Source organism: Dufourea novaeangliae, unplaced genomic scaffold (assembly GCF_001272555.1).
Source record: "Dufourea novaeangliae isolate 0120121106 unplaced genomic scaffold, ASM127255v1 scaffold187, whole genome shotgun sequence".
Lineage (NCBI taxonomy): Eukaryota > Metazoa > Arthropoda > Insecta > Hymenoptera > Halictidae > Dufourea > Dufourea novaeangliae.
Genome location: NW_015374075.1, coordinates 2,646,735 through 2,673,236, shown reverse-complemented (window position 1 = coordinate 2,673,236; position 26,502 = coordinate 2,646,735). Strand labels below are relative to the sequence as shown.

The 26,502-nt window shown below is 35.5% G+C and overlaps 1 protein-coding gene across 1 annotated transcript in view; it reads right to left on the bottom strand.

The window, feature by feature from the left end:
- Positions 1–925: 925 nt before the first annotated feature.
- The window catches only part of LOC107190523 (suppressor of lurcher protein 1-like), an 89,841-nt gene continuing 64,264 nt past the window's right edge, over positions 926–26,502 (bottom strand). Inside the window, exons 4-5 of the mRNA XM_015579332.1 lie at positions 11,519–11,726; positions 926–1,223 (exon numbers count right to left, since the gene is read on the bottom strand). Of these exons, the coding sequence (XP_015434818.1) occupies positions 926–1,223; positions 11,519–11,726 (506 nt within the window). The remainder of the gene's footprint in view (positions 1,224–11,518; positions 11,727–26,502) is intronic.

Sequence of the window (26,502 nt, the reverse complement as noted above, 5' to 3'; positions counted from 1 at the left end):
CTTCAACATTGTTTCACCCTTTTGCGTTTGTGGTGGTTATAGACGTTCAATTTTTGGATTTGGACGGTATTTACACTACCGTTTAAAAGTTTGGAAGCAGTTAAATAAAATCGTAAAGTCAAGTTACAGATTTATAGGTTTTTTACAGATTTTATGCAAAATTAATATATCACGTACATGTAACAAAAAAACTGATCTTTCTATTAAATTCTTGCTTCATCAAAATGACCACTTTTATTTTTAATAAGTTTCAAACAAATTTTGGGTATCCTAATTGTTAATTTGTGAAAATGTCTTTGACATAAATTTTCTTATTCTGCTATAAAATACAGCCAGAATTGTGAGGCATACATAAAAAATAACAGAACATCTACGTATGGAACGTTAAGAGAAGAAATTTTTTCTGCAAACAGGTCAATTTGCAATAAACTTCTTTGCAGTCGGTTACTTTCAACATATTACCAAAGGATTGTTTGTTTGACTAAAAAATATGACTGCTTTTACATTTTTTGACGGTAGTCTACATGGCGACTACTCCCAATTTTTTAGTTATGTAATAAAAAAGAGTCTTACAGACTTCAACAATTATTGCAATTACATTTCACTAATTACGGATACAATCTATGAAGAATTTTTCGCGATTTTTATTATGTCTACACTGTTATTTAATCAAGCCAGAAATAATTATTGCAACGTTCTTGTAGATTGAAATTCCAGTTTTTCTTATGAAACTATTTACATAAAGCTTTCTTTATAACCTGATATCAAGTAAAAATATGTTTCTATTAGCATAGTTTATTCAAATAGAGTTATTACATTCTCATGAGTGCTTTTAGTTCAGACGGGCGTATAAAAATTTTAATTTAGTTTTCTTTCGTGCGAAAATTAACCCGAGACGAGCGAGAACCCGTGGGTACGTAAAAATTCAAGTATGAAAAGGAACGAGTGTCGAGACTAAAGGAAGTTTAGTTTTACCTTTTAACGTTGACGCGTTGCTCGTCGGCGGTTTTGTTGTATAATTTCCTTCCTCGTCCACAAATACGTAGCTCGCGTTAAATCCCGTGCCGTCGTATCTGTCGTTACTTTTGAAAGTCACGCGAAAGAACTTCCTGTCGCTCGCTATGTCGAACTCCTTCGACTGACCACAATGCCTCGGGTACTTCCGGTCCCTGGTCATGTAATTTGAAAATTCGACGAAGTCACTCGCGGACACCGGGTCGCATCTGTAAAAAGCACAATTATATTTACTTTGACATCCTTTATTTAGTTGCAGACTTATTTAAGAAGCTTATAAATTTGTTGCCCAAAACAATTTTTGGATCATATATTGCAGTCGCTATGCCCGTCAATATGGAGTATAATTTTTACAAAGTACTCTGAATAAAATTAGGTGCTAGCATCGTATGGGAAAGGTGTCAATTTATCAGTTAAAAAATGTCGAGCATTTGTTTCATTTTTTCGTTTGTTTGATGTAACAGAACTGTTTCCTGTGGCGATCCTCTAAGTCTTTTTATCGGTGTATCAATTAATTAGAGGAAAATTTGTAAATTACAGTTGCATATAGAGGAAAACGTAATTAACTGCAAAAGTGGCAACGTTTGCTGATAATTAATAATTCAATAGGTGGTTGCAATTAGGTGCCTTTTTGGTTCTCAATGTAGTGAACCAACAGAAGTTCATTACACAAGTTTTAATTAATACATTTGGTAATTATTCAGAGCTGGGGCAATTTCATGGATTTCAATGACCTTGAAGTCTGTTGTCAAGGTCAACATTCTGAGTAGGTACTTCTTTCTTATAAATTGTATAACCGTCCGTTGGCCTTAGTTTCAGAGATATAGGCAAAAGTATTTTTAAACGGAAAAATTCTAATAGGAAACGTTGATACTTGTCTCGTATCAGTAATCAGTAGACAGCGGCTTTCTATGCAAAATAACATTTTCTAAAGTGAGGTATAATGACAGAAGCAAATGTAGAAATTTATATTTCCTCTTAAGTATCTTATTGGGTTCAGAATAAAATAGAAAACTCGTTAGATCCGATAACAGTGTCATCCTTGAGCCGTAGGAGCATGGCTCCACAGGAGTCTAGAGGTGTACGCGGGGATAAAAATTAGCATAGTGGGGGGCCCGCTATGCCCACGCGTCGCATAACGAGACCCGAATCTTCAGTTGAGCGGCAACCGTTAATATCGTGGTATCGTGTAGTGAGTAGTGTATTGAGCGGAATAGTGGGTAGCGGCACCCCTGCAAGATATAGGTGAAAGCCGAGCGAGCCAGGATTATCTTACTCCCGTAGGTAAGCCTTCTCATTTTGTTTCCAACGGGCAAACCTTGATCTCGTATTCGCCAGGACAAAGCCGCGATAGTCGAGATATCGTTAAATATCGCTAACAGGCGCACGGAGTGAACACGTGATTGTCGGGAGAATTAAATTATCGTAAACTCCTCGCAGATTTCCTTCAAGACGCGATAGAATAACGCGGAAAGCCCTCAAGTCAATGTAACATCTTTTGTAGTCGGCGGTAATGAAATTCCGTACGACCTTGTATTGTAACGGCTGAATTAATATTTCGAGTGATAGCGGACCACTGAATTGCCGAAATTGACGATTGTACCGAATACGCGGGTCGCGACGATAGTAGACCGTCCAACCACTGTTTGTTAACCCTCCGAGCACGGTCCCTGGGTCACGCGTACGCGAGAGCGACATGCATCAGTGACAGAGTCAGGAGTGGGGACTCCGTCTCGAGAGCGGCAGGCACGCAGGACGGAGCTGCGTGTAAATCGCATAGCGACCGATGTTTGTTTACATGCGAACGACCGGGCCAAGACGCCGCAAGAAGTATTGACTAATAAATATAATTTGTTTTATACTTCACGAGATTTTTATTCTAGTTAGTGTAATAAGAACCACGAAAATCCAAATGTAATGTGGAACCAGCTAATCATTACATTGTATACATGGTGACGGTGGCTCGAGCTCGAGCTCGAGCAACCGCCACTGCGTAGTAATATCGGTGAGGGTCTCGAGCTCGAGCCATACTGGCACTGTGTTAAGCGGCCCATAGACGGTCAATATTATTGTACAATATAGATTGCACAATATTTTGACGGTTGCCCCTAGACGTTCAATAATATTGTGCAATAATTTTGTTTGTGCAATAACTTGAATCGTTTGAAGGCGATATTGAAGGTTGTGCAATATTTTGTGCAACCACGAGCACAGACGGCACGTATATTCTGCAACCTCCTGGAAGCGCAGTGCAAATCAGTCTCCTGGAAGCGCTAGAGAGTTTCATAAAATAAATATAGAGTAATAATAATAATAATAATAATAATAATAATAAGTTAATATAGAGAGTTTCAGACGCGACGCATATTGCGAGCGTAGCGAGGCGGCTCGAACACACGTCGCGGAAAACAGAAGAGCGCGAAGCCCAACCGTCGCGCCTGGACTTGCCATTGTTCGGGACAGTTCGTCGCTGCCCATCTCCAGGTGGAGATCGAATAAATACCATTAACTTAAAACCGATCCTATATTGTCGCCCACCCTACAGAACTGACTGACATTGCGCAATACTGCCAACAGCAGCGCAATATTTTCCCGGTTGCACAATATATTTTCAACATTTCGTCAATCACGCAATATATTGCACAACCTGCAATATCGTCTACATACGATCAATTAAATTGCACAAACCGAAATATTGTGCAATAATATTGACCCTCTATGGGCTGCTTTAGCACAGTGTCGGTGAGGGCCTCGAGCTCGAGCCTCGCCGTCGCTGTGTGGTAGTAGAATATCGGTGTGGGGTCAGAAATGACATAGGGACCGGTAACCATGTTTCTGTGCTCGGAGGGTTAATGCCTGCCACCTTTTGTAACGAGAACTATATTAAGCATTGTTATTTTATTGAGTTAAATCGTCTCGTGAATAGTTTTCTTATCTTTCTTTCCTTCTTTTATGTGTGTGTGCCGTTTGACCGGGATCTCCCGTCGCGGGGAGCGTCTCTCTTTCCGATATTTGCGACCTCTGACCGAATTTAGAGCTATGCAGCGTCGGTTTCTTTTCTTCCCTGCCAGCAGGTCGGCTTCAGCCTCATCGGGGGACTCGGATTTTGGTCCGGTACTTTGGAAATACCGGTCGGCACTCGAGGGAGTGCCTGGTGCCCGGAAAATCGGTTGCGCGACCGGTCGAATTCGCGTGCAACGTAACAGTATAGGCCAGATAAGGTTTTCAATAGTGAATATTTCAAACACACGTTTATGTATGCTGTTACTTCCTGGAACTTCATATACGGATCCGCCAATAAACGTATTCTGTCTTATTATTTATTTTCATCAACACCTACAAAAGATGAGTTCCCATAAACGTCCGTAGCCCAGTTATCATGTAAAAGATGGCCACTGTATTTAGAAGCTCTTAAAATTTATGGACACGACCTACTTCCAGGCGGGGACTGGAAGAGCCTCCAGTGTCATCCGTTCCGTTCTATTATGTATAAAACACAATCACGGATGTATTATTCAAGGATATCAAGTTCGACGGCTGTTCGATAAATTTGTATTTTCGAGAAAAGTTGTACATTATACAATCCCTCGGTAAATTGATATACATTGGGTAAGGAAGTGTCCGGGGAACAGAACGGCACTGAAATATTCACCTTTCCGCGCGGGGGAATATCGAGGAGAATTCGAATGCTTTTTCTCGGTCTTCTTGCGCGTGCACATAAATTGCTTTCATAGCCGTGGACCGGCAATTCCATAAGTAATTCAATCTTGGCTCTTTCCGCGCATAACTTTAATATACATGCGTACTCGGGCCCGTGCAGCGCGCGGCTTTACAATCAGGATCCTTCGGATATTCCCGCCCTCAGATTTTATTCCGTTCTTCGTGCCCCATAAATATTTCCCGCCGGTTTCGCTGGAGTCAACGAATCCTTCCCCCCCCCCTTCGCTCCACACCCCTACCACGACGATTACATAAATCCGTAATTAAAGTTCAGGAACGTCGTGGTCCGTCAGAAATAACGTTTTATTTTCCGCGCGACGATCATCCCAGCTCCGCCATGTGCCAAGATCGATTTTTTGCACAGTTCGACTTGGGCGAAAATAACTTTAACGACTAAAGTACATGGTCGAGGCAACGTCACGTCCGACGGTTCAGCCAATTGTTCCCCGTAGAAGCAAAAGAAATGAGACCTTTTAAATCGTCGCTCTGATTAGATTTTGTGTAAAAGAGAATTTTTGCGTCTTCAGTTGCAAGTACATCGCTTTCATTTAATAGTTTTCACTTAATCACTCTGTTAGCTCGAATATTGACGTATGAAGACGAAATGATATAGCAATTGCTGCGTGGTTGCTTAATTAAACGTTATTTATAAAATTTAACTTAGTTTACAGATATAAGTTGAAGCTGGCTATAGACTTGTCTCGATTATCGTCCCGAACTCAGGTCCGCGCCGGGACAATAATCGTATAGAGAGAAATGCTTCAGATCCTCGTAAATTTGTTTTTTGCCCGAAGTCCGAGCCTCGGCAACAAAAGCGGAGAGGCAACAAAGTATACGGTTGACAGGTTCCACGGCCTTCCCCCAGCCAACCCTCCCCAAGTGGTGGGGATAACGCCTGGACAATAATCGTGTAGAACAAGTCAGACGATAATCGAAAGGAATCAGTAGTACAATGAAAACGTAATGTCTTAAGTATACCCTCCGGTTAAAATTTTTGGAAAAATCGTTTTTTTTTATTATGCATTTTTATCGTATAACGTCTCAAGAATGCTATTTGAAAGTTTTAGTCCAATATTCACAGAAATATAGATTCGCAAGTATGTTAATGACCCTAATGCGCCGACCACAAGTTGGAAAAAGTTAATCTCGAAAGTTTATTTCTAATTAATCTTTATTCTGCAACTATTTATAAAGACATTATGTTCTACTAATTACATGTGCTAGAAATATCATCCACTACACAAATCATTGAGGACAATATCCATTATTTCTAAAATATTCGATTTTCGGACATTTTAAAGAACGTGGACCATCTCTTTCGGACTTACCCTATATACTTGATGCAAAAATTGATAATATTTAATGAATAAATTTTTTTTATTTTTCAAGTACCTAGTAATAAGAATCGAAACGGCTTTTTACCATATGTTGTCCCATTGTTTCTTTGTAAAGTCATAAAAATCATGTTCTTTTCGAGCATTTTGACCGGAGGGAACCCTTAAGTTGTCGAGTAGGTCGTGTAATTCTATCTATCAATTGGTAGCTCCTTTAGTGTCAGATCGCCTTTCTCTTCCAAGGGATTGATTCTGACAATTTCGCGTTTCTGATTTGTTGAGACAAATGATTTGTCGAAGAAATTAATTTTGCCTATACTTTCATGATTGTTCACTTGTGTGCGATTGTACAGGTAGCTCAGTGGTCCAAAGAATCGCACCGCAAGTGAAACGTATCGAGTTTGATTCCCTGTACCTCCTAATCGATCGATTTTTCTTTCCGCACAATATCATCAATTCGGTCTGCAGTATTTATCCCTAGCTAGAAGACATTACTAACCGCTTTGGAATTTCAATGATCTGTAATTAAAGGCAAAAGCAAAACGGTGGCACGGAAAATAAATGGTACTGTTAACGACAATTTATACTGGCCTTCGCGCGTCCAAGAATGCATTCACTCCTGCAAATAATATATCGCGGCCGTAAGAAATATTGATACGTGAGTGATGGCGCTATTATCACGAGAGGGGAGATTTATATCGCGAGCAGCTCCTTGTACCGATGACATAAGTGGCAATTCCTGTGATAGATCATCATTCGGCCGTCTCGTTTCAGAACATATATTTTCGACTGTTTACTCGAGCTCGGATTTACGGTTGGGAATGTATCTTCCTTGTTCCGAAATGGAAACCCAATGATCTAGCGAAACGTCGCGTCCTAGCATCGTGCACTCCGTCTAATTGAACTTTCATTTCGAATCGCATTGTTTACGGTTGTCTCTCGTAGGAACAAAAAGCTGGCGAAACCCTCCAGTACCTTAAGACACTGGTATTCCTACATTAAATTATAACATACATAAATATTAACGCTTAACTATAGACCACTCGTCTCAGAGACGGATTTCAATTTTTCCGTCACTAGCGTAATTTAGTGAAGAATGTGATAAGCTCTAGTGTTTGAATAATATAAAACGACAGTAAATGGCACACTATTTCCAAACGGGTAACGAAAAATAACATTCAGTTGGTTATTAAAAGTGTTACAAAGTACTCGTCCAATTTTCTCTGTTTAAGATTCTTGTCTTAAAATTTCTAAAAATTCATCTCTCAGACGAGTCGTCTGTAGTTAACACTAGAACTACCGATGATAATCGCATGTCTAATTTGATCGATCGATAAACATGGCAAAATGTTGAAAATTTACAAACTTATGAATTAATTAATTTCGTGATTTTCATATTGTAATAAAAGTTCCAAAAATCTTAGAAAATGTATTGGTATAACATTTTCATCATCGTTATACGAGAGTATTGACAAGTCATTTTGACTTGTTTGGTAGTTCTAGTGTTAAAGGTTAAGGAAAACACACAAACTATGAAAAAAAAGGTTATTTCCAGTTAGTAGTCATTTTGTGTATTGCTGTAATACACGTACAGCTACTTGCCTTATAGGAAACGCTGAAAGTAGCTGCTTTTGGCCTGAATGCAAGTCAGCAGTCGTTATGTTATACAGGGTGGACCAATCAGTTTAACCACCCAGAATATCACCGTTATGTAGTTTTAGAGGAATGTAGGAACTTTATGTATTTATAAAAGTTATACGGTATTAAGGGGATTATAACATACCAGTAATAATTTTCTAGTAGGTGGAGTGTTTTTTTTCGGAGATTTTGAGGTTGTCTCTATTCTTTTTAAATGTCATGTGATACTCTTCTATGCCCAGTGGAATAACGGATATTTAGACGATTTTAACAATTTACAATTATAACAGTGAATATTACAATAATAACAGTGAATGTTAATTAAATGAATGATACTTAAAACATAGGTGTATTAAAATTAACAATGGATGTATAAAGTGAAAGTCAATTACTGTTTGTCTCTAACACCAAAACAAACTCGAATAAGAAACGCATGTTATTTATGTCTAAATTCTAGAGATTATGCAAACTGATATATTTTTATTTTCTTTCATAAAGTCTGAATATAATCAGAAATGTATCATATTTATTGAAAAATTAAATAAAAAATGTATCGATATATCTTAAAAGCATATATTATTATTCGATTGTACATTCCATAAATGCTTAAAATCTGAAGTTTACTTATGATTAAAGCCAAGGAATTACACTGCCAGAACCTAAATTCACGTGACAATTTTCTCGCTTAAATTCCAAGACGATTCTCGTAGAAACTTTGACCGACTTCCAAATATTAAATATAGGCCGAATTTCAGGCAAGCCGGATCGATGAAGTCATGAGACCTACTTCGTGTTTCCTCCGGGCGCGATTGTTTAAAAGTTCGACAGAAATTGGCAAAACACGACTAATTAGCGGTTCCCCAGTAATGAACGAAGCGGCCCGTTAAAACTGGTTATTGATGGTGATTTAACGCGATCCAATTAGGTCGTTACGTGGCCAGGTCATTCCTTTCTTTTTTTCTTGTAATAGTATTTCGATTCCGCTCGTCCCCAGTGCCGTATATGCTTGGATTACGTTCCGGTTTTCTGCGGTAATTAATACCCCTGTTAATCAGCTCTATTCGTCGATCAGCTCAGCGTTCCGTAAACACATTTTGATGGACTTTCGGTCTATCAATTACTGGACACCATTGGACGTCTTCGTCCTCGAACGAGCAGCTCGAAACTTTGCCTGACGCAGTTTGATTTAGTGGGACGTCGAACTGTATCAGGAAACCAATCGAACTAGTATCGATTCCACTTCAGTAGACTCCTAGTCGACTAAGGATGCTCACTTTGTCTCACCTCGTCTTGTTGAGTGACGAAAAGGTAACCGAGTTCGATTGATACGTGGAATTCCAGCCACGATAGAGTTGTAGGTTTATCTCGGCTTGAACGTTCGATACGTACTTTCCTTTGCACTTTTATATTGTTTGGAAGTTCCCTCTTTATTAAATTTTCAATATTATTGCTTCTCCCACTTCCCCTCACGCAGAAGTATATCTTTTTTGTAGCGAGTGTGAAACGAATTGAGGAAATATCTAGATTTAATATAGTAGGCTTTCTACAGATAAAGTTTATAAATATATTTGATACTGTTACTAATTATTTCTGAGTGCGACAACGTGGTTAAAAATAAAATCTAAAGCTTTAAAATGAAGTATTATACCTCCTATATTGTTTACTTGATTTATTAATTATTCAATATCATGGGTATAGCCAGGTTATCAGACGGGGGGGGGGGGCAAAAATATAAATACATCGACTGCCACAGGGAAAAAGGCTGTACGTAGCCAGACACACTTTATTTTATTTTTAAAGTCATAAATCGTTGAAAATGTATGCGTTTTGTTAATAGAGGCTGTTGGTCGCATTTCAAATTATACTGCAATATTAAATATTACGCAAAAATTGTATAATTCTGGAAAGAGAGGGGGGGGGGTCAAAATCCAATTTTTTTCTTGTAGGGTGGGGCAAAAACCACTTTTTTCCGTCCAGGGGGGGGGGGAAGTGCCCCCTTTCCCTCCCTTGACTACGCCCATGTTCAATATACTATTCTTATCTATGTTACGAAAATCAGGGTGTGCCTAACTTTAGACAGCAAAATTGGTGGAAAATGTAGTGGAAAAATTATCAGAAAGAAAATCAAGGAGAACCTTATTCTTTTGTTAGAGGTTCTGTTATACTCAAGAAAACTTAATTTTTTGACGTTTTATTATAATGTTACGCACTGATACATCCGATAAATTGATTTTACTAATATTATTTTTCTGCATTTGATCATTCCATTCAAAGAGTGTAACACGTAAGAAATTGATATTTATTAGTCACAGTTTAAGAAAAAGGAGACCATATATTATGTGAATATATACATTCTCGTTCTGACAGTTAGTGGAAATGTCATGGAATGAACAAACACTTTAACAGTGTCCACATAGAAACAACTCGGAAATAAATAAAGTTTTACAATAAAGTAAGTTATTTTGTATGCACAGAGTTTGGTTTTGAGAAAACTAATTTTTAATCAAGGTGTCTGATCATCGCTGACTACTTCCACTTTTCATAAACCATAACGAAATTATAGAATTATTTGTTTACTATCGATCTGATGTCTCTTAACACCAAGTTTACAACATAGTTCCTGCTTTGTTTTTGTACGAGCGATCAGCTCATATGCGTTTGTCTTGTTAATACTACTGGATCCTGTACAAAATTAGTTGTTGAAAGCATTAATAATTCAAGGAAATTTTGGAATTTTCGTTCTCACAGGAAGATAGCCCTAACTTCATTCTGTGTTGTGCATAAGTGGTGTACGTCAAGCTTCACTAATATAACACAACAAAGGGTGATGAGTATATCAGTATATCCGAATACGCACAGCATATTCAGGACATATACTCATAATATTCACTTAATTATAATGTTTTCATGCTCAATATAATCAGTATATCCAGATTTACTCATATTGCATCCCTGCAAGGAAAGTGTCACAAGTCGAAAACACGTAATTTTTCAGGAGAGCGAAAAGAAACTAATTCATTACGTAGCATTTCATATATTAAACAAAGTAACGCTAATGCCATCTTGCTGGAAGTATTGGGCTTCAACTTATTGCAATTTGTTGCGACGCTCGCATTATGCTTGCGATTTGCTACTGTTCGTTGATAAATTAATATCATAAGGCAGAGTGGATGTGATTTTGAATAATTTGCTACCACTCGGTAGCACATTCAAGCTTCAATAAATGTAACAAATGTGATGTATACGTATGTGTGAACTAATTATGTTTGGTCTGAATGATAGATGTGTTTTCTTTGACTGCTGAATGTTTTCTGTCTGATGTTTGTATCTGTAGTCACTTGTTGGCGCGGATAAGTCTGCATGTTGTGTGCGTGTGTGTACGATAGTATGAGGTACAAAAAGTTAGTTGGGCTTGGCGTGTGTATGGTTTTCCAGCATTCCTGAAGCTCAGCGATAATAAATAACTATTTTGAGGACAGTGAGTATTTTACACTTGATGTGCACCTGTCTAGGAGTTCTCGTTTATGATGGTTTGTCAACCGTATTGATGGTTCAAGATACAACAATTACTGCGACCGTTGTCTACCTGCGTTTGGTCATAAAAAAATTAATAAAAACTATTTTCCACAATAAAATGAAATTGAAAATGTTTATGGTACTTTTCTCACGGGGGTGCAGTATGAGTATAGGAATTTAGGAAGGGTTTTACAAGATTTGTTTTAAACCTCTAAATATCTCAAGGGCATATTTATTGACGTACACCACTAATGTTTCCAACGGTTCAAACGAAACATTAAAGAATTCACACTTACGGCAGCACTCCCTCGATGTCGAAGAAATGGAAGTGAAGGTGGACCCGTTCATTCGGCTGGCCATTAAAGAAATAGTGGCATTCGGTGTCACGTGGATACAAGCCCGGGTAATTCGGCGACGCGAATGTTCCGTTCCTTGTCTCGTTGCTGTTATAAACAAAGGCGCAGGGATATTGCGCCTCCTGCCGGCCGGTAGTTATGCCAAAGTCTGAAACAGTGAAACAATGCTGCGTTAATGTCCCCCTAAATCTTCTTGCCGGTGTGAATAAACTTTGGCCAGAGCAAAGGCAGCCTTTCTCCCCTCTCATCAAGGTGTGGCCACCGTCCTGCCGCGTTTCACCGAATAAATATGACATTCCGCGAACCCGTTAATTAAATACCACCTATTCCGAGTATTTAATTGCGGAAAGAAGGAAGTCCGTAACTTCGAATCGTCGGTACAAGTCACCTTTACCCTTTGCCTTCACTTGTCTAATGAAAAGTCGCTCAAAGAGCTTTTGATGTGAAACAATAAGCGTGGCTGGAGTGTTTCAAACCCCTCGGGAACACCAGGAGTGATTAATTTTGGAATTAAATGGAATTATTTTGATATTGTTTAACAGGATATTAAACTTTAATTATGGAATATTGTTTGTTTCATTTTGGGATACGCTTTTCTCACGTCCCGCGTTTTCCTATAAGATTTTCGTTAAGGGAGGGGTCAAAAAATCGATTTTCTTTACTGTATTTTCTTAAAGTATAACAGCCTTGAAACTTTGCTCCCACAGTGATATGCTTCAATTCATTGAAATGACGAAGTTACAACGGTTTTAAGAAAACCATACATCGGAGAACGGTGTACCGGTTCACGAGTAAATGCGTTTTCCTCGAAACCATGTTTTCCAAATTGGCTGCCACGATACTTCAATAATGAGTTAATCAATCGACTTCAGCTTTGACATATATATAAAATAGACGTCTCTCTATTATGGGAACTACCATTATTTTAATATCTGCAATGGTTCTTTTTAACGCTTGAACAAGTTGCAAATTTAATAGATTTTTCATCTTTGATTTTTTTCCCGATGAATACAACGTGAATCGTGGCAGCCATCCACAGCGATACACTGCAAAAAACATGTCATAATATTGTTAATATAAAAGATAAGTGAAAAAAAAATTTACTGTGCTTTTTTGAAATATGAACAAATATGTACGGAAAATGACAAAAATGACGCCCCCGAGTGGGACTACTCCCTCAAATATACTTACTTTTTTTTTATACTTGGTATCAGATAATCTACTGTTATGGTTACGAATAATTTGCCATATTTTAACACTTTTTGTACTTACTGGAAACAAAAGGCTGATGTAGTTTTTCGTTTTAATGCTTTTGAGTGAAGGTAACAAAGACGATAGGGAAGGATATTTTTTATGAAAGTGTACAGTGTCAATGAATTTATAAGGTTATGTGCCCTAGTGAGTAATATATTAGTCTTTACCAAATTCAATATTTACTTTAACGGAAATGAGGGATAAATAATCAGTGCTCTATTATTAAATCTACCGATGACCGACAGCATTAAATTATAGAATAGAACATCTAATTTCTAGTTAGTAATAGTTTCAATCGTATATATATATATATAACCATTCGACGAAACCGTTGCAACTTAACACTGAATTTTTAAAATATTTCTCGATTACACACAAATCATCGTGTGACCTCTTCCACGAATTCTTCTTTAGTTAGTGACGCATGTTCTAAATTTCTTTGTAAATTATTGCCAGAATCATTCAATTGTCCTAAACAAGCTCTGAAGATAATATTACACAATTTCACAGTTGAATTATTGTTTCACAATATTTACAAGTGATTCTGATTTGCTTGAGGCATATTCACCATGTTGCATGAAAATAAAAGGCGTCAATGAAATTGATTCAGAAAATTGCGTCTCTGTTTTGAATTTCATTTTCCGTACCTGTGATATCGATCGTATCTTCAGAAGGCTTCTGGCAGATCAATGGACCACCAATCATTGTATTCCGTGGACTCTTATTAGCTCTATTTAGACATTATCCGATTACTTCGTGATGTTTGTGACTGCCAGCGCGGCGTTGTTATCCACCTGGTACGCTTAATAAATATTGACGTTCCCTAATGAACAGCCACACGTCCGAAATATAAAGCATCACCGTCATAATCGCCACAGTGTAACACGATGGGCATTAATAAACAACAGGTCCGTAATTGCTTACGTATTATTAACTAGACATTCGCAAACCGAACGCGTGAGCGACTACCTACCTCAATTTGCCAATGAATATACATACACTTCGCCCGGTGATCTGAATGCGATACACGATCAAACTGACTGATACGCCCGTTACTTAACCATATAAATTATAATCGCGTAATTTAATATTTCGAGGTAAACATTAACGGGCGCTTTCGTTGCTAATCTGTTTAAATGAATAAAGTTTTTCGAGCGTGATATCGTCCACCTGATTGATTGATATCCTCTGGGGAAACCAGTATACTAACACCGGAAATTTGTGTATCACGTGTCATTTGAAATGGTATTCATGAGCGTAGTTTTCCTCCAAGACGGAAAAAAATTGTCCTTGCTCCACGCTACAAGAAAAAAATTGGATTTTACCCCCACCACCTACATCCCAGTTATAAAATTTTTGCGTAACATTTAATATTGCAGTATAATTTGAAACACGACCAACAGCCTCTATTAATAAAATGATTTCGACAAACATTTTCGACGATTTATGACTTTAAAAACTTAATAAAGCGTGTCTGGCCACGTACGGCTTTTTTCACTGTGGCAGTCGACGTGTTAATATTTTGGGCCCATCCTGACTGAAAACCTGGCTACGCCCATGACGGCAGTGATTACATTTTAGGCGAAAATTTAACGTCATTTTGTAACTAAAAGAGAGTGACGATTTTTTAAATTAAATTTTCACCGAAGAAATTAATTAGGAGAGATCGGGTAAGATGGCGGATGTTATTTTCGCTTCTATTGCTGGTACATGCCTATTTTTTTTGTTATGCTATCCTTGCATATCAGTCGGCAATATAGTATAGTATGATAAAATAGACATTAGATGATGCAGTAGAAAGTTAGAACGTAATCACAATTTCATGCGTGTGGCTTATAACAGTTTGACATCGTAAATTAGTGAATATGAGCTTAAATAAAGGTAAATTTTGGCGTTTGTAAAAGTGCAGAATTGAGTATCACATAGTAATTTAAAATGAATTTGCTGTCTCAATTTAATTTTGATATTATTTATCCACATAAACCACACGGGGTAAGATGGCGGGGATAAGATAATAAACTTGTTATCTTTCTAGGATAATTCATTCGCTTTATAATTTATGCATTTAGTTTGGTAGAGAATCCTTTATTATCTGCAATGCACGATATGAAAGAATGACAATCTTGCGTTAGTGCTTTGTTAAATTGTATGCAAATCCTTCTTTGGAGGACTCGATATAGTGTTTCGAGTGCTTAAACTAGTGGTATAAATCTTGTACTAAAAGTATCAAAAGGCTGGTTTATTCACATGTTAAAGTTGTATTCCGGGAACGTACGTTCTCCGGACGTATATATGACGTTTTAGTGCTATTTGGGTTAAGTAACACCAATTTTTTATTGACAATTTTTAATGAAATCAATGTACCAAAACTGAATATACATACACTATGACGAATATGTATTTTCCCATCCATACTAAATTCACTTAACTAAAAACTGAATCTTTTACAAAAGAATTAGTTTTCTTTACAATAAATGCTATGAAGTAAGCTTAGTTTATGACAATTTATTGAAAGTTGTCATAGTGGACTGTAAAATGGAAACAAGTAAACTTTTCTTCGATGGGAAGGCAAATACACGCGGTAGTGTATTTTGTAATGTATACTGTGTTCCGTTATTCCTACTAAAAATTTACGAAATAATAATTAAATATTAACGGTAATAATTTCAGGTAAACTGAATATCAATTATCAACTTTAATGCCGATGAGTAGTCTGCGGATTTTATGGATTTATAGCCTATAAGGCTTTGTGAAATCCAATAACAGACAAAACTTTCATCAGAAGCAACGAGTTTTTTATTTTATTCTGAATCTACCGAGATACTTAAGAGAAGAAAAAAATTCCTACTTTTGTTCTTGTCTTTATGAACTATTCTATAAAATGTTATTTTGCATAAAAATCCGCATTCTAGGAATGGGTAGGGATGAACCGATCCAAGTAAACACAATTAAATAATTGATTCTTCCATTTCGGTACCGAGTATTTTTAGTATCAATGCTATCGGTTGCGATATATGTATATGTACTCGTATCGAATGCAGCGAGTAATCGATATGAAAGCTACTGAATGTGAAGGTGGTTGTTGTCTAGTCATATTAATTCGTTAATAAATGTTCATTAAATAAAATAAATCTTCGTTGAAATCAGAGACGGGCAAATTTATTATTTAGATATAGAGTTTTAAATAACGAATAAAAGGTTAAAAAGTACTTCGTCATTTTTAATCGTTTTTAAAACGTAGAAATTTCAATTTTTATAACAAAATAATACTTCTTCCTGATTGAGTCGACAATTTGGCAAACAATTATTTAATCTCATAAACTGTTTAATTGTTCGAATAAAATTCTGCTCAACTCTGGTTAAAATGTATTATATTAATAAAAAAGAACTTTGTATTCATTTCTTCGATATAAGTAGGTATCTATATTATTAATGCGATACTTTTTTCGGTACAAGTTATGAGTAAAATATTGATAATATGTCTTATTAGACTGATGTTAATTGTAAAATACCTTAAACTGTCCTATGTCATAAACCAGAAAAACTGAAATTATTGCTCACTCAACGTAACAATTTTGGACACAATGCAATAACGTTTCACTCTATCCGGAATTATGAAGTCTGATTTCGTGCCCGTGATTGGTAATGCATGCGTCTGTCTAGCAACACTGAGGCTCCTGTGTTGGGGTTGCAATCGCTGGATTTTCGTCTCGAAACTGAATATTAAAGCTTCAAAGCAAAATGGGTTAATTATAAGATCAGGGGTCGTCAAGGCCCGTTTGAAACGGTTCAGTATGGTCGTCGGAATTGCCGCGCAACTTCTCCCCCGTAGTTCCTAAAGTGTGATTCTCCGACGTGTACGTCGGCCAAGTTTCTTCGCGGTTGTAAACATCGGGTAATAAGCTTTCGCGGAGGCCGCGGCACTTTTGCGCTTAGTTAGCCGTATTTGTTACAGAGACGATGTGCATCAACCGCTCGACTTATGTATTAAGAGAGGAGAAGTCGGGGAAAGCGACTTTGCGAATGATAAAGCACTTCGAGCAGTTTCGGGCTCTCGCAGCAAATAAGGGTGACTCCGAATCTTTATTCAACTAAAGATTGTACAGTTCCCTTTTGTTAACTTCCTGATCAAGTTATTGTTCAAAGTAAACTCGTTAAAATTAATTATAAGCGTGCAAAAGAAGTATGAGGCTTGACGTGTTTTGTTGGTTTTATTCATGATAGCAGTGAATGTGTAATTATTATCCCTCATATGCTTAATTCTTTTCCTTTAGAGTACACTTTTTTCTTCATGACATTATTCTATTTAATTTTTGTAGTACATTTTTACTCATTTTTGTACAGAGAATAGTGCTAAAAGTTTTCAGAAGAATTTGGATTCTACAATCCAAATTTATTGGGGTCAATATAATATAATATATATAATATATACAATCCAAAAGCTTGGGAAATTCATAGAGTATGATGAAAAATGATTTCAATTTGAATTTATGTACTTCGTCATATATTTTGGGTAATTTTTTTTAAGTAAATTTATTATGATGGAAAAGATTGTAAATGTAGAACCCAAACGGTTTTAATATACTGAATTGATCAGAAGTTTTTAAATCTTAGGTTTTATTTACTTATTAAAGTTTTACTTTTAAAACCATATTAACACTTTACCAGTCTTTTTGGAACTAACGATTATTACCTAAAACTCTATTAATAAATTTTTTATATGCAGTGGTAAGTTATAATTCTGAAATATTAAAGCAACCCTAGTAACGTAATGTAATAATAGTTGTTTACAAATTTTATTTACAGGAAAACTAAGAGGCTTGTGAATAAGCGTAGACGTGAAAAAGTCTATGAATTCACTTTCGGATGGAATAGTTTTAAATAAACGGAGTATCATATTGCCAATAAAACATTGTTTTTGCATTCTTTGTATTAGGTTGGCGGAAACAATGGTTGTTTGAACACATTAAGGTTATGGCTGTCTCTAATATAATTTTCAAATGTGTAGAATTTCTTAAATTGTTTTTATAGCATGACGAAAATTAGAGGTTGTTAAATTAAAATGAAACGTAATGAAGAAAAGTTTTTGCCATTTATGCGAACTGTACAGAATTATAATCTGTTAATTCCGATCAACTTGACATACATTTTGTTTTTATACTTCAGTTAACCTGAAATTAAAACAAAAGCAATGCGTCAATTATTTATAATAATCCCTAGATTTTCAAGGCTTTTAAAATGCTCAGTGCTTCCACAACAGAAAACTTTCAAATTCAATTCGCTTTTAGAGCAATATTAAACTTCAGTTAAAATTGTATTGAAATTCTTTCTTTTTGAACCATTCAAAACGTTTTGAAAGGAGGGTCTTAAAGTAATATAAACTATGCCCGAACTGCAACATACGCATTTAATACAGTTTATTTAAAATGATCTGCAACGTTTAATCTTTCTGCGACAAAATTTCCTTGGAAAATTTGTATCGCTCTCAAATTATAAAAATAATTTAATTGTTTAATTTTCATCTATTGAGTTTATACAGCGTATTATTGATCAGAAAATTTTCATGGATAATTTACTTGGCAATGTTTGATACACGACATCATTTCATTAGAAAGGAACTTTATTTACCGAGGAATATGAATTCACCTTCAGTTCTATTTGCATAATTGGAGAAAGAGAAATTGCAATTTCGTTTCCGAAAATTTATTTAATAATAATACGTTCCGCGATAGAATATTTGGAAATAGGTATATTGAATGAACCACTTTATTGGGCAAATGAAACGCTTTAAATCGAAATGTACAATTCAAACTGTAATTTATATTCCGTCGTTTCCATATTTCACGAGATAAAGTTTTGTATCACACCAAAATGTTTTGCATTTGCGTATTACATACGATAACAATTTTTTAAAGCAGCAACAATTTAAAAAAATTCATTTATTGATGTCGGCACAACGTTGGGAGAATTTTTAATTGAATATGGTTTAGTTTAATGAAACTGAATCGTTTTATTGTAAAGAAGAATTTGATTGTGGGCATATTTATGTAACTTGGAGTCTGTAATAGTTCGTCCAGACTTTTGTTATAGAGAACTGTATAAATCGTTAATTAATGACTCAACACGTTACTTTCCTCGTTATGCTTTATGTGCTCGATATTACGTTTAGATCAATCGTACTAATTTAAATTTACGACTTATCCAATATATTTTCTTCGGCGAATCTCGGTTTAATAAACGTTAATGGAAAAGCCGGAACTGCAGTCTTTTAAGCTATAAAAATTTAAATTTGCTATTTTCTTGAGGAGCTCACGGTACTGGTTATGAGTTAACTAGACTTCCTTTAGTACTTTCCTAAAGACTCTATATAGTAGTATAATAACTTGGCCATTCTCGTTACTTCCTATCACGTAAACCACGTATGATTTCACTCAATTTTTGTAAATTACGAAACCGTCCGCTTTGATAGAGTAATCATTTACAAAGTTCTCCAATAAAGATGCAGTAATAAATTTCATCTTCAATGAAGTCCCTATTCTTGTTTCGACTAGAGAAATCTTTGGTGAAAGAGATAAAGTTATGTATAATTGTAGGAATACCAAATCCTTACAGTCATGAATATGTTTTGTATTACTCCTTCATACCTTGTATTATTAGTACAAAGATAATCTCAAATATGCTTCTAAATTACGTTTGAAAGTTTATAATTGTAGTCTATGTACGTACGAAGGTCGACAACTTTTTATGTTAACCTAGATTTATTAGAGAATAATTAAAAGACCTGTCTTCATCCTTTATAATTAACGGAATATCGTTGTTTATTATTTATGTAAAGATATTATGTTACTGGAAAATTATATTGCGAAATAAAAGTTTTTTGTTTGAATTTCCCTCCATTAAATCATCGTTAGCTTAGAAACTTTTGGACCTTACTTGCGTACTTTAAGTACAAGTTGGGTAAAGTAAACTTTCAGTTTTAGTATAAACCCTTCATCTTCTATGTCACTTGTGACACTTTCAGATAAACTACGTATAGTAATGAATAATGATATACATACATGAATTTGCTATTTATATAGGTCAAAACGATGAATTTACGACGACATAATTTGTAATATATTTTCTTATACTTACGCCTATTTTCAAATCATATAAGTATTGTCTCAATGTTCTTACTCACGTGGTTTATCATACTATCATCTAGGTTTCCCTGACAATTATCTGATGACGCGCGATGTACAAACAGAATGAGGCATCTAACTCGACGATTTTACAAGTTTTCCGTCTGCTCATGATCCGATTACGCAATTGCGTCTGTAACGGGTAACAGTTTGAACATTGCTTGAAATAAAACCTTTTTTTATTAATGTCTCAACAACTGTCGTCGTTACACTCTATTTGGTATAATTTTTTACACAACGTTTGACACTCTACAGAAATTTAAGAAGTATTGGGTATCACATTCAAAAAAATGAAGATGACCTTCGTGTATGGTACTAAGAAATTAATTTTTGCCTTATGTCTCTTTTGATTCCAGAAAAATTTTGTTTCAAATGTTTTTTTATAAAGTGAGTAATTTACAAGTAATTTGAAATCGTCAAGTGAGATGCACCAATCTATATGTACACTTACGGCGTAGTAGATCTTCACAATTAGCATTTATAATTTTTGTAATGAAATAATATGCAAAATGTACATATAAATAAGGGATGCGCGAATACTTTTGTGAATACATATTTGTATATACCAGCTTACCATTACACTTTTTAAACTGGTTTGATAAGGTCAGTAGTTTTAGGATGAATGAACTACAACCTTCAGGTCTGACAAAAAACTAAACAATAGCATTAATGCAGAAACATAATATAAAAGTTGACGTTTCTAAATTGTACAAATTCTTCAGATTCTACAATTACTATTTTTCTTAGGGAATATTCCATTTTTCAATCTGATTTGTTGAGCTCTGTTGAATATGGTGCACGTGGCAAGATTTTATAATTTAATTCAGCTAAAATTATTATGGCCCTATTTATACACGTATATGAGGTATATCTACAATTCGTCTTTCAATGTCATATTGCTTACTTGTGTAGAATAGTTAAACAGTTGCGAATAGAATTTAATAATTAACGGAAATACACGAGCGGGATATTCTAACTAGCACAACAGGAAGGGGATATTGTATTTACTAATTTCAGTTTTGTGCTAATTATCCAAATATAATATGTCAATAATGTCATAGGATGAAACCTAATAGAAACAATATCACAGACATTTAGGGTTTGTCTAATTGTATTTATGATAATCGAGCTGTTCCGCGATTCAGTCCACCTAAATCAAAATTTGGAGTGTATAATATTGCTGATCTGCTGGATAATCATTCTGCGAACACTGTTCGCGAATCTTAACCTCCAACAGTATACAAGGTGTCCAATTTAACGGTATACACAATTTTTCAACCGTTTGCGACGATGTGATAAAAAGTAGTTAATAATTAAAATTTATCTGTTTTAAGTAGACAACATGTAACAATAACCAGGCATTGGAAAACACATATTTTTTATAGTAAGCCAAGGTCACTTTGAAGTTTTTAAGTGAAACTGAATAATTGTTTTTTCAATGCAGGGGACATTATGGCGAATAGAATCAGTAGAAAATATGGCACTTTTATTCAAACAATACTATATTTACAGCAATGGAAGTAGTAGAACGAAAAGAAGCACAGAGTCGAAATACGTTACCCTCTTTTTGTTTCGCGAGCCATCGAACTCTTTCCGTATCAAATACTCTAAATGTAGTATTATGTGCATAAAAGTGTCATCTTTTATACTGGTGGAATCCATCTTAACGTTCTCTACAGTATAATGGAACAAAAATTATATGGTTGTATTAAACTCAAAGCGACTGAATTCACTACGAAAAAATCTGTTTTCGAAATGCTTTGTTGTCGTTATACGTTGCTTACTTAAAACAAATAAATATTCTTTGATAACTTTTTTTTATTACATTGTCGCAATAAAGCGTAATATGTATGTCTAGAATATTGGTTCATTGTGTTCCATTAAAAGGTTCCAACGTCTAACAGCTGAACATTATTAACCCTTAGAGTACGGATTGCCAGAGCCCGCAGGTGGGTTAATAGTGACCCATAACAACATGTTACAAACACGTATAGATATATAAGACGATATTCGTTGTATAAACAGTATAGTGACTTTTATCATCGGCGGGTCATCGGTGACTCAGCTGCAGGAAATTGATGTCTAAGGTATCCTATTTAGTGCAATCAATGTAGAAAACGCGATATTCAGGATCCACAGCTTAAGAAAATTAGATCGGTTGTCAGTATAGCAAAAAATCTGGGTAGCCTAAATCTTCGACGGCTTCACACACAATCATTTTATTTATTGCATTGTACTATATTTAATCGAAATATCATGTATCAATTGTACAAACCACTAAACCCAATATTACTCTCATTATTTAACTCCTCAAGCCCTTATGACCATATGTCGAGACTGACTTAACATTACAGTAGTCTCTGGATACAGTGATCCCTCGATCAATGCGACACGAACAACTGCGATTCCCCCACCACTAGGGGGCTCCAATTAAAACCCCATTAAAACAGTGTTGTGGAACCAATTAAAACAGGGTAAACAGAAACTAAGCATAGGCTCGATTTCGTGCAAAAAACAAATTTATGGGGGGCTGGAAACTTTTCCGCCTTGCCGTGAATGCTCTGAAACGGACTCGAGTATGTCTCATTCATCGAGGCATTACTGTATTTCGTAATATTCCATCTGCATCGTACATAAATGCTGTTTTAATAGTTCTTAAATTTGATGGATATATTATCAAATCAGCGTATTAAAATGTAGTTCAATTATATGACATTTATGCAAGGCCAAAAGAGAATACCAAAAATATTTTGGACCGCAAAGACTTAAGCCCTAAAATAGCGTGTTCCCCTTTATAAGTACCCCTTTCATTACAAAAATTATCTTGTCTCTGTAGAATTTTCCTGGGTGCTGGCCTGGCAGTCAAAACTTTAATATTTCCTGAATATGCACCATTGAAAGAGTTAATCGCATCGAACAAGAAATAAACCCGGAAGCCTTCCGTTCGATCCAATATTTATAGCCATCCATTTTGTTGATACAGACATTCATTTTGCCAGCTGTGTGTCGAGGACGCCCAACAATATGAGGATTCCTCTGCAATTAAAAGGAAGTACGCGTATCATTTCACGATTTTTACGACTGTACGCCAGCTCCTGGAGAGACTTTCAGCGTCGAATCGAGCGTTGTGCTGCGCGGTGACTATGGCGAGCATTTAGCATCCGGCGTAACGTCGACGTACGCGCTCACGGTTTCACATATTTCCGTTTCAGTCGGCGCAACTCTGTATTTTCGGTAACGATGAACTTTGCTTGCCATAGTATTATGCACTTTTTTTTAGCGCACGTGTGTCACCATATACTTTATTTTGGATGCTAGTGAGTAACACAGTAGAATCTTCAATATTGGAATTAATAGACACATGATAGTTCGGATAGTGGAGAAGTAACATTTTTCATGAGGATTAGTGAATATACTGTATAAGTATTAATTTAACATATTAATGTAATATATTAGATTTTCAGGAAAGCTAGTGTTGTTTAGGAATGTAGAATTGTAGTTTATATTTTCTATTGTTATCTTCTTTTTGGAACAATAGTAGTTCCAGCAAGCACCTTTCCTCATTCAGCAGAACACATTCAACCGTCAACAAGAACACATCGATCAGTCAGAACACAAGCAGTACTCACATACATTACGTTGTTAAGTTTATATTAAAATCTATGTGTGTTACTAAGTTGTGTCAATCATTTAAAACACATAATACCAATCACCATCACATCAGCTTTCACACAAGCTCCGTGGTATTAATTTACCGACGAGCAGTGGTTAATTTGCGTGCTTATCGCGAGACGCGGAACAGACTTTTTTTATTATTAGAGGTTTTTTCTGACACGGAATTCTTTTACGACCGCAATAAATGATTCTCTTGACGTTTCAGTGAGTGATATAAAATTAATGCTCTATAATACCTGATCAAATCTGTGTAATTTCTTATCACCTTTAATATATGTAATACGTGAGTTAAATATATTTTGTACGTGCTCATACTTCTTTGTTTGTATTCTTCACAATATACAGAAATTTGACGTCTTTTCTGAATAACGTGTACATTTAAAATGTGCTTCAAAGACACTGGATGTTCATTATGTTACACGATCTTTTCATTTGTTCAGTAAAAATGGTAATAAAAACACTACGCTATTTTCCTAACAATTTAAGAGTTCCACAATCATATTTGCTGTTAAATTAAAAAATAATACTGTATCATTTATGTTATAAGAAGAGATTACGATTCAGACGAAAAATATTTTGTATTATACCTGACACAAAGTGTCAGTTCTTTCTCCTAATGTTGTCAATATTTCGCTGTCACTTTCACCACATTCTTTTTTCTGCTTCTGAAACTACTATTCGATTTAATCTAGAAATTTGATCATCGATTTAAGGAAATCAAGTTAAAAACCAAAAAGATCTTTTCCGATATTAAGCGCATTGGAACACAAAAGAAATATAAATAATTCGGAAACATTAATATCTCAATTTCGGAAATCGTGTGCTGCATCGTTTGCCGTTTTTTTAAACTGACATGCATATGTATAGCGTTGTGATGGTTGCAGACATGGCTGATTATAATTACCGGCCCCGGCAAATCGACCGCAAAGCATGTGTATTATCGCATCTGTTTTCAGTAAATTCTGGTGTTACTGATGATTGGGGCAGTGTAAATATTTGTGGATAATATACTGCATGCTCCAGTAGCGCGCAAGCGAACTGCGGATACTGCAGGAACAGCTGATTATTTCTGACGTGAACGGCACCTTTTCACAATTTTGTGTACCACTATAACGACTGAATATCAGATGTTTTTTCCTTACTCTTCTGCTTAAATGATTAAGCTTTTAATTACGATCTTTGTTAACTCCACAGCAATTCCAGAAGTTGGGTTGACTTAGCAAAATTTCTAATTTTGCAAACACAAACGTTATTACTTAAATAAATTTACCTTCTAAAATTGTTGAAGGTGTAGAGTGACGACGTGAAACGGCTTATCGTAAAATACGGCCAACAGCCATGTGATACGAATTTGACTGACGGGGGATACAAATGAAAGAAATAGTGATAATCTAAGGTGGAAATTATGTAGGTGGCACTGCGGTGGTCCAAATATGAGAAATATTCTCAACAAAAACAATAAGTTCAGAGACAAACTATATGCACTAGTACAAGTGTGTAGTATACTAGAGTTCATAAACTGGTTGAAAATCCTCAAGTTCTTAACGTCCGATCGATGTTTCTAATTTTTCTATGCTTCTACAAATTGTTATCTTTTCTTCTGAAAATTATGTAAGCCTTGCCAAAGGACATACCAATAGGTGGAAACATAGACAAATCCAATAAAAGATAAGGGCAGTTTTTGAACTTGCAACTCTTACAAAGTACAGTAGTCCTCGTTTAATTGACGCAGGCAATGTCCGTGTCGCGACAGTTATCAAGGGAGGTATTCTAAAAATTGGTATTGATGGGACAACTCTGCGTTAATTACACAGGAAAAAATTCTATAATACATTACAGCTCATGCATTTGTAATAAATTTGTTCAAGGTTGTACCTTTTATAATTTGAATTTATGGAAAATTATTCATTCCCTTAATGATTGGAGCACCAGATATAGCATTCAGCCGAATAAATAATATAAGAGTTTTACCACTTATACCTTCTATGTTCATATTATTATAAAAAAGAATAATAAATTCAGATTTAGGAACTTGTCGAACAATTTATCCTCCTGTATCATCATTAATATACCATTCGTCATGTTCAATAGATTTAATAATTTTTTTTTACATATTGCTGGAATCTTATATATTATAGCAGCAATTAATTTTAATATCGCAATTTCACTTAGACATTTATTCCTTAACTATAATCAATTACGTTTGTTTCCATGATTTGTAATAATTACGGCAATCTCACATCTATTATCATTTTCTGTATTAGCTGGAGCTATTATCATATCATTAATGCAAAATTTTTTGATCCTTCAGGAGGAAGACTTCCTGTAGTATATCAACATCTATTTCGATCTTTTGGTCACATAGAAGTTTATATTCTATTTTTCCAGGATTTAGACTAATTTTCCATATTATTTTTAATGAAATGGGGAGGAAAAGAAACATTTGGAAATTTATTGTTAGGAATAATCTACGCAATATTAGTAATTCGATTTCTATTGTATTAAGCAGGGATTAAATGCTGCACAAGGGTTGTTCACGTCGTGAACAACAAATTTATGAATCATATTTATTACATTTCGCGTGGGCCTTCGATACGTTAATTGTTGTCTAGATGTCACATTGGAAAGTGTCCTGAGAGACCTCGATGAGTGTTTTCATCGTAAAGAAGGTTTAGAAAGTATGCAACTCAAGTGCCATCAAAATTCTTCCTCAAAAACAACAGAGTTCCAAGCAACCGCAACGTGCAATTTTCCACGATGTACTGACACATTCCACGCGGTTAAGTGGGTTTTCCGGAAACAAATATTTTCACA